The following is a 16,508-nucleotide window of genomic DNA, read 5'->3' as shown; positions in this document are numbered from 1 at the left end:
CTTCCCCTTGAGCCTGCACTGCTCGCAAATAGTCGATAAGTGGATTCGGGAGGGCCCAAGAAAATGTTTGCCCAGGGTCCAATCATTATTAAAGACGTCCCTGCTTCTGTTGTAGGGACATGTTCGTAATTTTTTTTTGTTCAACGGTTACAGCCAATCAACTGCAGCCATTCCTTCATCCACCTGGTTTATGTGGAATCTGTTCGTTTTTATAATAAGCTAACCACATATCCATAGGTCATCTAAAGCCTAAAAGTTGAGGCTGTCAGTCTGGTGACCCAAATCACCACTCCACCTTTGTAACCAATATCCAGCATATCCAAATTCTTTGCCAGCATTTAACCCCCGATGAAGGAGGAGCATTAAGCCCCTGAAACGTGTTGGCTTTGTGATAACTTTCATCTTATCTTACCTTGGAAGAAATAAGTGTCTGGACGATTACGTTTTATTACGGAGCTTCAAACCCAGATTCCCTCAGTTACAAACCCAAGGGGACAGTGGAAGTCTTTAGGCATGGAAAACCACCAGCCCTAAAAATCCAGGTGTTCTAGTCAAATAGCCATATACCCCCAATAACATTAGGATAAACATAGGGTTATAGCACCACCCCTCCAAATTACTTTCCTGAGTTGCGCTCATGTCAGCTTCATAGCTAGAAGGCACAGGATCCCAATGTAAAATATAAGCCCCCCCTACATAATATGTCTCTATCCGCAGTTATGCACAAGGGAGAAGTTTGTGGCCCGAGACGCGTTGACTCCTTACTGTTGTCCTGTCATCCCTTGGGGAACCTACAAAGTCAACGACGCGTGTTTGGCACTCTTTTTGGTACAGCTACATATAGACTTCTCAATTTGCATGACCCTGGCTTTGAAGAGAGTTGCCTAACCTAGATCATCTTGTAAGCAGGGGTTAGGGAGAGCCCTCCCCTGGGTGGGTATTGTGGGTGAGACTAGCTTAGTCCTTTATCATCTAGAGTCGGAAGAACCTGAAGCAGGGGGTGATGGGAAAAGGCTAGTATAGTAAACAAATATGTATACAGCGCTATATAAAATAAAATAAAGTGACAATGTGCATCATATAAATCAATAAACTCGCTTAAAGTGCAATATATATTGCTCTTAAGTGCAATATATAATGTCCATAAAGTGCATTCAAAGTAAAGTGCATAAGAGTCCACTAAAATATAAATAGAACCGTGGATTAAAATTCAATAAGGTGCTTGAAAGATGTTTCATATAAAAGTGCAAGTGACACCACCTAGTATAGTATCATGTAAGCTTGTAGCCTTAGGAAGTGAAACCTTTGGGGTAGGCCAGAGGCGTAACTAGAGCCTTCAGGGCCCCGATGCAAGAAACCATGAAGGGCCCCCCCAGATCCCTGGCCGGGGCCCTTCCCTTCAAGCCCAGGGCTCTTCCCACTAATCCTGGGGCTCTTTACTCTCATTGCATGGCCTTTTATTACGGTCCCGCAGCAGGATCCTTTCACAAGTTCTGCAGTGGGCTCCCTTCCTGCAATCTTTGGGCCTCCCCACAGTGGTGCAATGCCAGGGCCCGGTCGCAAGTGTGACTTTTGCAATCCTGGAAGTTCACCCACTGGTTTGCTACTGGGCCCCCTGGAGCATGGGGCCCGGTAGCAATCGCAACCCCTGCAACCCCTGTAGTTACGCCCCTGGGGTAGGCTAGGAACAGGCTCTGTTGGAGAACCCATCTATGGGGAACCTACAGTGAGGGCAAAAAAGAAGTTTGGGGCCATGTTATGGTCCTGTTGGAATTGCACTATGCAGAATTATTGATGTCTGGGCAGGATGGGCGGTGATGAAGGGTGGGTTGACCAAAACTGTTCATTATGGTTCTACTAGAGTACAATTGTTAAAGGCTGAACTTGCAGACATTTCTTATTTCTGGAGGTGGGCCTTAGGCCTGGAGAATGAGAGTGACCAAAATCGACTGAGTTTCTCCACGTGTGTAGCCTATCTTGTTCCCGAGCAGACGGGCTGTAGGAGGGCCCTAGCCAGAATGGCAGCCTGTGGGGCCATTGCTGGAGGCGAATCAGGGCCCTGTGTACCATCTGGCTCAGACATAGACCACCTTATCCATTAGCAAAGCATTCATATTAAGCACCTTGCTCCAACCTCAACTTGGAGTATGTTTGGTCAGGCAGTCAACAGGGGAGAAAGTGTCAGATTTAGAGGTGACCTCTAACTTTGAACATGTCACATTTAAGGCAAAGTATTGCCAATTTAAATATTTACTAGGTTTACTTGATTATAATAATTTGCAGATGGAACATGCAGATTGTTGCCTAATTGTGACTTACTCTCTTCCAGGCCTGAGGGAGCTCTAATTATCACCATGTAATCCATGACCAGACATACAATTACAGCAGCTCATACAGCCTAGCAATTTACACATCACACACACATACCAAGTACATGAAGAATATCATAGACTCCAGGTACATATACCAACCAGATGTATACCAGGTAAGGGCAAAGAAGCCCAATATATAATTTTCCTCTAACCCAAGAATTAAACTGGATACAAGATTGTAACCTCAGCCACACAAATAGAGCAGACACTTACTCCAAGATATAATTATGTGGTCTAACTGGTTCCCTCAAGTACCATTTACTGGTTTATAGCATGTGCTATAAACAAGACCGTCCATTGCGACAAAATATTCCTATTCCTATACTTTATGTGCATTTACCATATTTTTTTTACCTATTATATACCTGCAAAAGCCTCCCTTGAGTAGACATCCAAAAACCTAGAAAATGCTGCTGGGTGCCGCCATCTTGGATGTGATATATATAGCCCCAGCAGACTCATAGCTGTAATTCAAGTGGTATTAGAATTGCCTAATGCTCCTTCCATGCAGAGATGTATAGTAACGAAGTAGAACTACTTAAGTACTGTACTTAAGTACCGAAATGCGGTATCTGTACTTTCCTAGAGTAGAATTTTTTTCTCCTACTTCTACTTTTACTTCACTACATTTTTTCGATGATTTCGATACTTCTACTCAAGTATTTTTTTTTTGTGCTGCATAGTTACTCGTTACTTTTGAAAAAATTACCACTGCCAGAACAGTAGATGGCAGGTTGCATAAAGCTCAAAAAAATGTGTATAATGTCATTTGTAAATCAGCGCATACGAAAATAAAGGCTGTGTATAATAAAAGCTGCTATACCAAATCTTTCCAATAAAAAGAAAATATGAAACAAACAAATAAATGGTGCTACAGCGCTTAAAGTGCATCAAGAAACTACTAACAAACACAGGTTAATCATTTGAATAAATCATTTGAAATAATAAAAACAATATGATGTTCAAACTTTTGACTTATTTCTTTAATAACTACATAACACAGTACTTGTACTTCTACTTTCAGTACTTGAGTAGAAATTTTTTTTCAAAACTACTGGTACTTTTTACTTTTAGTACTTAAGTAGCAAATTTTTTGAAAAAACTACTTGCAATACTTAAGTAAAAAAAATGTTGAATACTTTAGTACTTCTACTTAAGTAACTTTTTCTGCGAGCACTTCCACTTCTACTCAAGTAATTTTTTGATCGAGCACTTGTACTTTTACTCAAGTAGAAATTTCGAGTACTTTATACAAGTCTGCTTCCATGGCAGCTACAACTGAGTTATCTAATAAGGTAAAGAGAGCGGCAGAGAAACTGGGCCAGCACAGAGTAATTAGACACTCCCAGAAGAAGAGAGGGTTATATAACATGGAAGAAGGGAGTGGAACTGGGCTAGGCAATGGACTGGAGTTTAGGGTGACCTTAAAGGTGAAAAAAAGCAAATTACTGAAAGGAAGTAAGCATCTAATATACTTGTTTTCCATGCTTTTACCTGCAATTTTTTAAAATGGTAACAGGGTCTCTTTAACTAAAAAAGATACGAAGTAAAGTTGTGGTGGCCACAGATGCACTATGCGTGGTGATTTACCCTACTGTCATATCCACAGCAACTACATAGCAAATGAGGTTTAAAGCAGATAATCCAGCCAAAATTAACTAAGTCAAATAGCCTAACAAAAGTTAAAGTTGCAAAGCTGCAATATTTGCCTTAAATCCAGAAATTCCCCCACAGTACTTTTTCAGCCACTAGACACCCTCACAGTTGATGGCCAGCATCATTTAATCTCTTTCCTCTGAACCCAAGTCATCCTAGACCCACCTCAAGCCTATAACCGGACTATTAAGGGGAGCAGCAAAGTGATGAGCTCATCTGTCAATCTGCTACCTGCTCCTATCAGCATGCTTCTTGAAGGACCTCCGTTACAAGGAAAGAATAGCTGAACATAATGTATTTCCCCTTCAGGCGATCAATATATCAAATTTTTTTGTTTTCTGGTTTAGAAACAAACACTATCTGGTGCCAGTCAGGAGTACCACTGAAAAACCATGGTGCACTTTTGGTGTAGATTGGGAGATTTGTCATACTCCAAAGCCTCTTACCTGAGACTCCGTCATTACATACAAGTTCTTCTCTTCTTTATCCAATATGAGGTCAGGACTGACAGGAGACCCAAGAGCCAAAGTCAAAAAGCTGTAGTTTCGTCCGCTTCCAGAGGACACGAATACCTACAACGAGACATGGCCTTTAAAGAATGAGCTATTTTTACAGAAAATTCACTCATTGTAAAGCTCATGGGAGTAACTGATTTGGTAATGAGATATTTACTGGTGTCAGTGTCCCATTTTAAATCCCAAACACGTTTATGCCATTTAAGGAGACCCCATTGCCAGACCAACAATTTCTACAACAATTTTTCCATTCGATTCTACAACGTATGTAGTGTACACTTTATGCCCCTAGACTTCTGCTGGGTGCCTCCATCTTGGATGTGATGTCAGCAGCAACAGCAGACTCAAAGCCATCATTTAAAGTGAAATTCTATAGAGGTCATTCTTAACAAGGGTTTCTTAGAAACCTAGGCTTCATCCAGAGGTGGCTAGGAGTTTATTGAGCTGTGGCTAATGGACCTCCAATGTGATGGTACCTGCATAGTTCTGGGTCCAACACCACTCAGCAGAGCCATAGGCATGACTGTAAGAGGGGGGGATTATACCCACCACTGCAAGGGTAGCATTCTTCCCACTTACCACCACCAATGTAAGTGGCACTTTTCCAATGACCACCAATAGGCTAATCTTAGCACTGTTTCCCGAAGACCTGAAAGTTATTGCAAAGGGTCCGTCTGGGGTAAAAGTTTTAAAAAAGGCTGCTCTTTAGTATTACCATTTGTAGGGGCCAGTGTTGTCATCCTCTTCGATGAGTTCTTCTACGATGCAGCATGCGTAGGCACATGGAATCACCTCCTATCATGTAGGTAAGCTGCTTCCCGACAGCGCCATCCACGGCATAGCTGACTGACAGTGGCGCTCATGTGCAATACAGAATGCAAGCACAAAATATAATGGGATACGTAGTCATAGGTTTGTAATGGACAGGACCGTGATCAGGGGCAGACTGGCAGCTCTCGGCCCAGGGAGCAAGTACAAACCAGAGGCCCATGGTGCAGCGACTCGGCCCCCCTCCCACTCTCCCTCTTCCCTGTCCTCCTCCTGACCCCCATTCCAGGCTGAAGCTCTGCTCCAGGTACTCTCTACTCACAGGATTAATCCGGGTTCCCAACCTGGCCATCAGGGGGCAGTTGGGGGAGCTGGGACAGCTCAGTTGGGGCTGGCCAGGGGAGGAGAATCTCCAGTGGGGCATGGAACCGGCCTCATGCTGGGGGGGGGGGGGGAGGAGGTCTGCGCTCGGTCCTTATCTCCATCCCGCACTCAGTAGGTCAGCGGTGGGGACTTTTTACTTCTCTTCACCAGGAATCCTTTAAGCATGTCTGTGGCAGTAGCGGTGCAGCCTTTTTACAGGACATCAGAGCAGCCCAGGGGGCACATGCCCCCTGCCCCTGTCCTCCCCTGACCATGAGGATACGTGCACTGCTCAAGCCTCAGAAGCTAGGTACATGGCTTTAGATGTTTACAGGCCAAAGTGAAGTCCAATCCAAGCACAAACAGTCCCAATGTGCAAGCAGGAGCAGCTAGGGATAAAAAATATGAAGAAGGCAGACTTGTCAAGATGGTTCCTGGGAAGGAGATCCCTCGAAAGACTACTTAAATTACTTACTTTCCTTCCCTTCAAACACCACAAAAAGTGAAAGAATTTCTACGTCAAGTTAACATTAGAACAAATGTCCCCATTGGACGATCTCCCCTCCCACTCATCTTGGGTGTCAATCTCTATCTTTTGTTGTTTTTTGGTTTTACGCTATGGCGTTTTGTTTTTTGTATTACACATGTCAACATTCTACTGAGGGATCTACGTTGGAACCGGAAGGTCCACCTGGGTCCATCACCTGAGGCTTATTGGAGTCTTATTGATTGGCTTACATACATTTTGTTTCCGGTAAGCGGTACCTGCACAAGTTACCTCATTTTGTTTCCAAATTTCTGGACAATATACGGACTATTTTCACCATATTTCAATTTATATGTTTCATTTATAGCGCAACTTATTTTTACATTGGACTTTTGGGGTGTCGGTCACACTTGAGGTTGCTGCTTTACACACATATTTTGGACTAGTGCAGTTGTTTCTACTTTGTTTATGATCTCCCCTCTATACCTGTTCAAGGGGAAACTCAAATTTTTGGATCTTCCTCTAACTTCCAGTGGCAGTAATATTGGAAACCATGACAAACAGAATAATTAAATCTCCGCAGCAAGATCAGAGACATTAATTAAAACTGGGAACAGAACAGGGGTTCTAACATTTGTCTACTCTATACAGTTTTGTTGAACAATGAGTGAAAGAAGGTCACCTTGTGAACGTGTCCCCCGGCATCTCCAAGAAAGACAACGGTGTTAGAATCTACAGCTAGTGCAGCTACTGCTGTCAGGCTGGCATCATACATGAGGAGAGGTGACACAGAGACAGGGACCCGGCTGGCTATTGGGCTGGGGGTGTGATCACCTCCACATGGAAAGTTCTTTGGTGAATCCTGGGAAGAAACAGAGAAACAAAATTATTCATGGCAGAAGTTCTGTGAGGTTATCAATATATTTGTCATTACGGTCATGAGTGGTCCTGATTACATTGCAGGTATCTAACTCAATAAGTGAAGATTGGCTGTCTCATAAGGAACTTTTACAAAATGTTTGTTGTGTCTATGCAAGAATCTGAAAGATTTAGCTTTAGTCTTGAATTCCTCCTGAATTATGGCTGTGCAGTCCCTGTGCCTAGGTACTTCTGTGTTTTAAGCCTTGAAGCTACATGTCTGCTATGTGAGATCATCTAAGGCAGGGGTCTTCAAACTATGGCCCTCCAGCTGTTCAGGAACTACAATTCCCATCATGCCTAGTCATGTCTGGGCATGTTAGAGTTTTACAATATCCATGGGACGTGTAGTTCCCCAACAGCTGGAGGGCCGAAGTTTGAGGATCCCTAATCTAAGGTCCTGTGTCAAAGGACATCAGACTTGTGTCAATGGCAAAAAGTTCATTTTAGTTTTAGATGCTTCAGTTGACCTCCTTTTGACCTGCATTTTATCTGCTTCAAGTGGGTTCTGTGTTCCAACAGGCCTGTATGGGAAAGAAAAACTGTCTGACATGACACAGGCCCAAGGCACTGCTGCCTTTGGCTGCCAGTCTTATGAGATTTGGAGTGAGATTTTATGATGCCACTACTATACGGTTTACTGGTCTCCTTTCTGGAGGAGAAGTTGTACCAGAGGACTTGCAGTGCAAGAATCTCCGTGCTTCTGCTTTATGTATTTTGTGGATCTGTGTTTCCTTCAACATCTCCTGCTGCCATCTCCTGTTTCCCAACCAGTTAACAGAGAGATAACTCTGATATGAAGAAGCAAAGCCCTGCTCATCTATTAAAATAGCTGCCACCACACATAGAAAAATACAAAAAAAATACAAGCAGAAGAGGGTGCCTCTATAAGTTCTCTCTATGTGTATTAGGTTCTCAGAACCTGGTTTAGGAGAGCAGCCACCATCTGACTGGATTCCTTTTATTGTCCTTTTATAACAACTCTTATCTCCTGATCTTGCCCTTGACATTCCTCGTCATGTTGCAATGTAGCTTTGCTTACTTTTTTGCCACCACACAGAGACTCGGGGAAAAACAAGGGAGTGTTCGCACTAAAAAAAAATTACACCTGAGTGTAACCACTGCGGAAGTACGCTGATCTGGGTGCTGCCATCTAAGGAAGATGATATATTTATCAGGAAATTCTCGGAAGCTACAAAAATTGTTTATGGGAAGGAAAAAGCTGCAACTAAGCATTTAAAATACCTTATCAATATGGGCTTGTACCTCATTTTTTTTTAAGGTTGGTGACAGGGTCTCTTTAAAATATAACTGACTTGCAACTAAATTCTCTGAACTTTTTTTTTTTTTGGTGCTTTTACTTTCAATCACATCAGTGGGATGCTATGATTTACCCACAGACACATACCGTAGGAAGAGAACCACATCTTGAATTCACTCCATACTCGATGCCGGCCTCTTCCTGCCCACTTTCTCCTTTGCCGAGTTTTGTGTAACACAGGACTCGTGCGGCTGTTATCCTTTCTTTTATGTCTTTCATCCTATAAGAACACAAAGCAGTCCGGCTGCTTGGATTTGGACTTGAACCTTGGCTAGCAGCAAATACCACAAAGAGTTCCTGGTTCTTAATCTCCAGGTGGGCAGCCTGTGCCAGGTTGTAGCCCCCTTGGCACACGAGAGGGACTTCCACATAGGAGTAGAGATGGAGGTCCTGGCTGCACACACTGCCGAGGTAGGTTTTGTAGTCCATTTGGGATTTGGACCCACGGCGGTAAAACAAGAAGTAGACGTGCCCATCGTTGGAGAAAACACTGACAAACATATTGTTGTAATCCGAAAAGTCTCCCACGACCAGTTTGCCCAAACCCTCATTGGAAAAGACAGGTGACTTCGATAGTTGTCTTATGGTGATTGGTGGTATTCCACTCGAGAGCCTAGCTGTTAAACCACGGCCTACAAATAGGTAATCAAGGCCTTGTGACGTCCTCTCTACTATTCCCACAGTAGTGACTTTGGGGTCATTGGCAGCCACAAACTGATTGTCACCAGGGTCTATGGTTTGGTAAATAATATTGGAAATGTTGGCCAAACTCCTCTTTTCACAAATGCCCTGAAACACGTGACCACAAGTCAATAACTCCCCACTATGAAAATTGACAGTTAGTAGCTTGTTAGTGTTTTGGGTGGGAGCAGCCTGAGGGCAGTCTCTGTTTTCCTTGAAAGGTAGACAATCTGGGAAGTCATTCACAGGGCCGGTGGAATCCTCTGCCAGAAGCTGGAGGCCAGGGGAGAGCTGGAAGATCCAGCTGACAGCCCCAATGTAGATTGAGCCTGAGCCAGGGTCATAAGCCATATGGTTGAAGGTGACATTAGGCCGGAGAAAATAAGGGAAAGAAGAAACAGACGAAGATAGGCAGAGGAAAATGAGCAGGGGCTGAGCCAGATCCAACATAACGATTAGCTAAAATGGAAAAAGAAAAATGATTAATCATATCTCTCAGCTGACACAACATGCTCCAAACCCATTAATTGGCAAGACATAATTTGATAACTCATCATTATTTCAGGACAGTACAGGAAAAGCTCAAAATACATTCATAGAAGTTCCCCAAAAAGTAAGCATGAGGTTCATAGTGTATAAACGGGAAAAAATACAGAAATTCCCATTAAGCAAAATATGGGTTCTCATGAGCATACCATATTTGTCATATTAAATGGTACAATAAAATGTATACAACAGAGCGAAAAGTAGGACAGTTCTGTGAATAAATGAGATATATGCAGTTGAGAGCATCAGAAAGGCCCTATTATTAGACAAAGTTATTTCAACATTTTGGAAACCTCTAATGCTTGGCAGTCATTGCCTTCTCCTTATGGGCAGCTAAATCAAGGATAAAAGTCATGTTGGGTGAACGCGATGACCTACAAGCACAGGCAGCTCTCACAACCCATTGCTCCTTTTATATGAGATCAGCCTTCATGACAGATCATAACATTGGACCATGTATGCAATGTCCATCTGACCATATCTTATATAGCCTATGAAACCCTAAGGAGTGTAGCTCTTAATACAAAATAGAGATCCAACAGCCAATGGATTGCCATCACCTCCAAGTAACTAGCACTTTTAAAAAGGAACCTTGTACCGAGGCTTCCACTGCTGATATGCGTCTGAATATGCCATTTGTCTGGCTGTCTCACCTCAATACTTTCAGTTTTTGCCAAATCAGTAAACATTTCAGCAACGGCATTCTGTGTATTTTTCTTCTTTACATGTATCCTTTTAAAGCATCAGCAAGCCCGCTGCTCCTTTAACAGAGGCCTTCAGTGAAGACACTCCTACTGAGAAAGTCCTGACTGGACGAAACGTGTAGAGCTCATGCGGAGCTCATGCGGATGACGTAATCACGCTCGTTACATCGGAGTCTGTGGTGAGTTGAACTACACAGAACTGTGTTGAATATTATGTGGTTTTAAAGCATTATTCTACTTATTTTGTGAGTTTTTTTTATACCCTCACTATTGAAATGAAGTATGTCAGTGAGCACTAGAATGTCTTTTTCTGTTCTGTGCGTATTTGCCTGATGTGGTGTACGGAGGAGGACTGGTGGAGCATATAAGTGGAGAGCAGACCCTTGTAAGTTACCCTTTAAGGGAAGAATGCTGATTTGACCTCCTAAGAAGCCTGTAGGTCAGATTTGGAGGTGAGCAGATTTATAAACACTGGGTGAAGTGGTTCCCTTTCTATTATGTGGATTAGTGGGGATATCATCATGGAAGATTTTTCCACGTGTATTGAGGCTTTTGTGGATCTCCTTCTTTCTGATGGATTCTATTTCACCAAGGACTCACTTCTCTCACTTTATATGTCACTGTTTGAATTTTTTTGCGATTTTGTTTATTTGAAGATCACATGATTAATATTTATAAGTATTGTACATTTTTCCATACTGGAAAGTTATAAGACAGTGTTATATATTTCACTTTTTGGGGTAGCGCTGCACTATTTGATATTCTTTAAATTTATGAATGGTGCTGTGACATCACCTTTGGAGTATGAGCTTGCAACCCACAGTGTTATGTAAAAAAATTCAGAATAAATATATTTTTTAGCCAAGTTAGTCTTTATTTGATCACTATGCTGCTCTGCAGGGTCAGGACTGTGGGGGAAGTCACAGCAGGTCCCCAAGTGCTGGTGATGTTGCTGACTTCCCGACTACAAGTCCCAGGCTCCACTGTTAATCATGAACCTCTGGTCTACCGGTGACATAATGCAGGGACTATAGGACCTTGCAATGTGTAGGACAGCCATTCTCAACCAAGGTTCCTCCAGAGGTAAGTGTTCCTTGAGCTGTGACTGACTGACCTCACATTTGATGGTGTCTGCATAGTACCAGTGCCAAAGCCATTTGTCATAGCCAGCAGCACAACACCAGTTATCTTTTGAGCTGTGTGTGGCTTTCTTACCACCAAGGGCTTCAGTCTTCCTACTGACCACCAATTTAAGAGTAATTTTTACAAATGACCTTCAATGAATTGGTTATATTTAGGGTTCCCCATGACCTCAAAATAATTTTAGGGGCTTCTCTGGGGTGAAAGGGTTGATAAAGGATGACTTAGGTCCTATACAGGAGTGTTCATGGCTGGGTGACAATACTCCCCCCCTCCCCATTAGTAACCTGTGCATAATGTTGTCAACTCAGGAAACACTGGGAGAAAGCTGAAACTGGTAGATTCGAGAGGGATTTTGGACATATTTACTGCAATTGGAAAAAAATGGATTTTTGTAAAATCTTACCGTAAAATCCTTTTCTCTTAAGCTCATTGACAGACGTAGTCCTCGTTGATTAATAACAACTCGGGTTATACTGCCCTCTACAGGAGTAGGACTAGACAGGAAAGAAAACGTTCTGGCCACACCCTAGGGGCAGTCCAAGAGGGTATATCCTCTCACTTCCTGCTACAGCAAATCAGTTATGTCACAAAGCAGTGTTTAGAGAATTTAACCCAACCCAACTCAAAAACAGAGGGGCGGGTACTACGTCTGTCAATGAGCTTAAGAGAAAAGGATTTTACGGTAAGATTTTACAAAAATCCATTTTTCTCTGTCGCTCATTGACAGACGTAGTCCTCGTTGATTAATAACTCTGGACGTCCCAAAGCAGTACCACAAATGAGGGGTGGGATAACAGAAATCAAAATCCAGAAGGCCCAACCGGAGCCAACCAGAAGCATCAAGGACTCATCGAGCAAAAAGATGAGACCTAAGTGAAACACCCAACAAACCCTTGAGGTAGACCAACAGTCTCCTCAGATTGCGGCCTGCAGAACCTTGTGGCCAAAAGAGGCATCTGACGATGCCATCACATCAACTTTATAAAATGTTGTAAAGGTATGAACCGACGATCAAGTCATCGCCTTGAAAACCTGGATCGCTGACGCCTGATGGCGGAAGACCCAGGAGACACTAGGCACCCGAGTAGAGTGCGCCTTAACAGGGAACGGAGGATTCCGACCCTTAATAGAATAAGCCTGTACCACCGTCTGACTGGTCCATCTAGATATGGTCGCGGCATACACAGGCAACCCCCTTCAAGGGCTATCCGTGATCACAAAAAGTGAGTCCGTCTTACGAAAACAAGTTCGTAGTAGTCAAGTGTATCCTTCTGAACCCCATCCAAGGAGTGTAATGCCAACTCCCAAGTATGGCTAGTCTTAGGACACGGGGAAGGTAACACAATATTTTTATTCAGATGAAAACTCTGAAAACCACTTAGGAAGGAAGGATGGATCTGGAAGAAGAACCACCTTATCCCTATGAACCACCAGATATGGGGAATGTCAAGATAATGCGGCCAGTTCTGACACCCTGCGTGCAGAAGTAATGGCCACCAAGAAGGCCACCTTCTGGGATAATGTAAGCAAGGGAATCTCCCTAATATCTTCAAAGAGAAGTTTCTGAAGAACCGACCACACTAAATTAAGATCCCAGGCGGTAAGGGTGCGCGCACTGGCGGAGCCAGATGTCGCACCCCCTGGATGAAATTCCGCACCAAGGAATGATTAGCCAAAGGTTTCTGAAAGAAGATTGCTAACGCTGAAACCTGACTCTTGATAGTGCTCAAGGACAGTTTCTGCTCAACCCCTTGTTGCAGACAGACCAAGATTCGGGTCACCGAATAGGTATGTGGGGGAAATCCAAAAGATTCACACCACGCCATATAAGACTTCCATGTGCTGGAAGTCGCTTTCCTTGCTTTAACTAGAGGTAGGAATAACTGAAGCTGACACTCCCTTGTCCTTCAGTACCTGGGTCTCAATGGCCAGGCCATTAAGCCAGCGATTGTAAAGCAAGATGGAGGATCAGTCCCTGAGACCGCAAATCCTCCCTGAGAGGAAGTCTCCAAGAGGCGTCCGCGACTAGCCTCACCAAGTCGGCGTACCAGGCTCGACAAGGTCAGTCCGGAATTTCCAGAATAACTGGAATTCCCTGCACCTCTATCCTGCGAAGAAGTTCCCGCAGTAACTTGAGAGGATGGAAGGCATGCCGTAGCTGATACTGCTCCCACGGGGCGATCAGCGTTTCTGCTGCGTCCGCTAGAGGATCGCGGGTGCGAGCTACAAACCTCTGCACCTTCCTGTTGAGCCAAGGTGCCAACAGATCCACATCCGGGGTGCCCCAATGAAGGGACAGCTAGTGAAAAACCTCTGGATGAAGAGGCCATACCCCTTGATCCAGAATCTGATGGCTGAAATAATCTGCCTGCCGATTTCCCACCCCCGGAGTGAACACTGCGGGGAGATCCTGGAACAAACTGTTCCGTCCAATGAAAGATGCTAGTCATTTCGATGGCCACCAGGACACTCTAAGTGCCCCTTTCTTGACATAAGTCACGACCGTGGCATAGTGCGATTGGATCCGAATCGGGCTGCTCTAGAGCTGCTCGGTCCAGTAAATCAGACAAAATCTGATCGCTCTCAGTTCCGATACCCTATTGGTAACCTGGATGCTATCGGAAGGAATGACTTCCCCTGGTTGAGCATCAGAGACTTCCTGGTCCGCTCGCTCAACCGGATCCGATTGTCCAGGAAATCGGAATTCTGATTCCATTAGAAAAAAATCTCCTTCAGGAGAATTTGGGTATGAGACTGGGTATACGGTACTGCCTCTAAGAAGGCCACCATCAGTCCCAGCCAATTGACGGACAGCAACATCCGAATCGTTGACTGAACCTTCTGGAGTTTCTCCGCAAGGAGAAACTTTCTTGCCCAGGATGTATCCAACATTAGGCCCAGATAGTTCAGTCTCCTGGTGGGAACCAGGGATGATCTTTGGGAAAGCGAAGAAAATGCTGATGTCCTGCGATGATGGGGATATAAGGATAGGCATCCTAAATGTCTATGGACGCCAGGAACTCCCCCTGATGCAGGGAGGCCACCACTGTTCGGATGGACTCTATCTTTCCCCAAGTCCAGAATTGGACGCACCTTGCCCTCTTTCCTGGGCATTGTGAACAGGTTCGAATAGAACCCCTGAAACCGTTCAATGTTAGAAGGGAAGAATCGTACCGGTGGAAGTGATCGAAACTCGATCCTGTATCCTGACTGTATGACCTCGCGAACCCCTTAGTCCGGGGTTCTGGCAAGCCATGGATCCGGAAATCGGTGAAGACATCCCCCCACCCCAGAGATGGGTAGGGGCGCATCAGGCTGTATTCTTCAGGCTTGGCTGAGCCGGACTTTTTGTTTAGCCAACCAGCGCCCTTTGAAAAACCCTCTGAAGGGGCTTTGGAGGGTTTCGCCTTATCGCCCGCCCTCGCGGAACGAACAAACTCTTTATGAGCAGAAAGGGAAGGTCCTCGTTGGTTACGAGGTCCTCCTTATCCTAACAGTCTGTGGCAAGACAGCAGGTGGTACCGTCTATCCTTTAAAGAGGGATTCCTCAAACGGATAGCGCCTAGCCATGCGTTAGGAAATAACAGGGGTTCGTTTCAAAACGACCCCATTTGGGTAAAGGAAAATCCTTCGCCCTTTTGGTAGGCTAACAAGTACCAAAAAAGAATTTCAGTCTCAGCTACCTCTGCCGGTGTAACCTCAAGACTAAAGGTTTCCCGGACGGACACAACTAGTGCATCCACCACTCTTGTGCTATGGCGGAGGCAGAAACGTTCTCCTCACTGCTGAGGAGACACTACCTGAGACAACAGCCCCATAAGAGGGACCTGCAGCTGCATTGACCAGATCCGAATCCGTATCTGAAGTATCAGATAAAAAATAGGGGTAGGCGGGGGTCGCTTCTTGACCCCCGTCCCTGACAGGCCACCTCCACCCGGGATACCAAAGACTCCAAAACTGCCGCTAATGCATTAAAAACAAGTGGGGTACTGGAGGGTCCTGCGGCCACCTTGAGGGGATCAGGTGGGGATACCTATGCGGCAGGGTCAATGATTATACAAGACATTTGCCAGCGACAAAAAAATGACAAAGTAAAAAACATTTTTTTTTTTGTTTTTTTTTGTATCCCCCAGTCGCAACACCGCCCCTCAGTGTTACCTGCCTTTTTGGACCCCACAGAGAGAGAGAGAGACCCCAAGGCTCATCCCTGATGCACAGAAGTTTTCATCAGCTTGCTCAGTGCTGTCCTGTTACAGACAGGAAGTCTTTGGCCCTTTTTCCTGGGTAAAGGAGGCGGCTCCGTCCCTTAACACGCCTTCCGGCGCCTCCCCGCGCCTCCCCCTGGCTCCACGAGGTGTTTGGTCACCTCAAACATGGCCGCCCCCATGCTGGAGACACGAGGCTACGCCAATATGGCGGCCTCGTGTGCTCTGCAAGACAATGGCGGTGGCCTGTTAGGATAGCGGCGGCTTAGCAGCAGCCTGCGGGATGCTGTATTCGGCCTAGCGGCCTGCGGGAGTGCATCGGCCCCCCCAAACTTCACCCTGGATGGTGATCAGCCTGGCCGGCGGTACCGGACCCTGGCGGGCCGCATGCGGTCCGTGGGCCGTCGGAAGGCAGCCTGCCCTAGCTGGAGGAATGCGATCTGGACTGCAGTTATACATGCATAGACATCGCCCTGTGAACCTCTGACAGGTAGGATACCTTATGCTACCACAGTAATATTCTAGTACTGCCACTGACTTCAGTCATCTTTACAGTTTTGAAATGACATTAGATTGTCAGCTCCCAAACCAAGCCTCCTGGTTTCTTGTTCACAAAAATCACACTCAAATAGGGGGATCTGTGACATGTTATAGGATAGAGGGGAGACCCATCCTTACCATTTCAGAGAGGGGCCCGCGTTCACCACAAACCCGTCAGGGGGAAAAGGGTGAACATACTACTCACCATACCGGAACCAGGCGGGCGCCAACTCCTGACAGTACCCCTCTCCACCGGGGTGGGAGGGCTGTCGACCAATACGGACGCCGT

The 16,508-nt window shown here is 45.1% G+C and overlaps 1 protein-coding gene across 1 annotated transcript in view; it reads right to left on the bottom strand.

Moving 5' to 3' along the window:
* PLXNB3 (plexin B3) overlaps positions 1–16,508 on the bottom strand; it is a 206,644-nt gene that overhangs the window by 97,309 nt on the left and 92,827 nt on the right. The window contains exons 2-4 of the mRNA XM_082264425.1: positions 8,488–9,540; positions 6,844–7,023; positions 4,475–4,600 (exon numbers count right to left, since the gene is read on the bottom strand). Of these exons, the coding sequence (XP_082120551.1) occupies positions 4,475–4,600; positions 6,844–7,023; positions 8,488–9,531 (1,350 nt within the window). The 5' untranslated portion in view covers positions 9,532–9,540. The remainder of the gene's footprint in view (positions 1–4,474; positions 4,601–6,843; positions 7,024–8,487; positions 9,541–16,508) is intronic.

Source organism: Pelophylax lessonae (genome assembly GCF_965119305.1).
Source record: "Pelophylax lessonae genome assembly, chromosome: 7".
NCBI lineage: Eukaryota > Metazoa > Chordata > Amphibia > Anura > Ranidae > Pelophylax > Pelophylax lessonae.
Note: the sequence above shows the minus strand (reverse complement) of the source record. Positions and strands in the feature narration are given on the sequence as shown.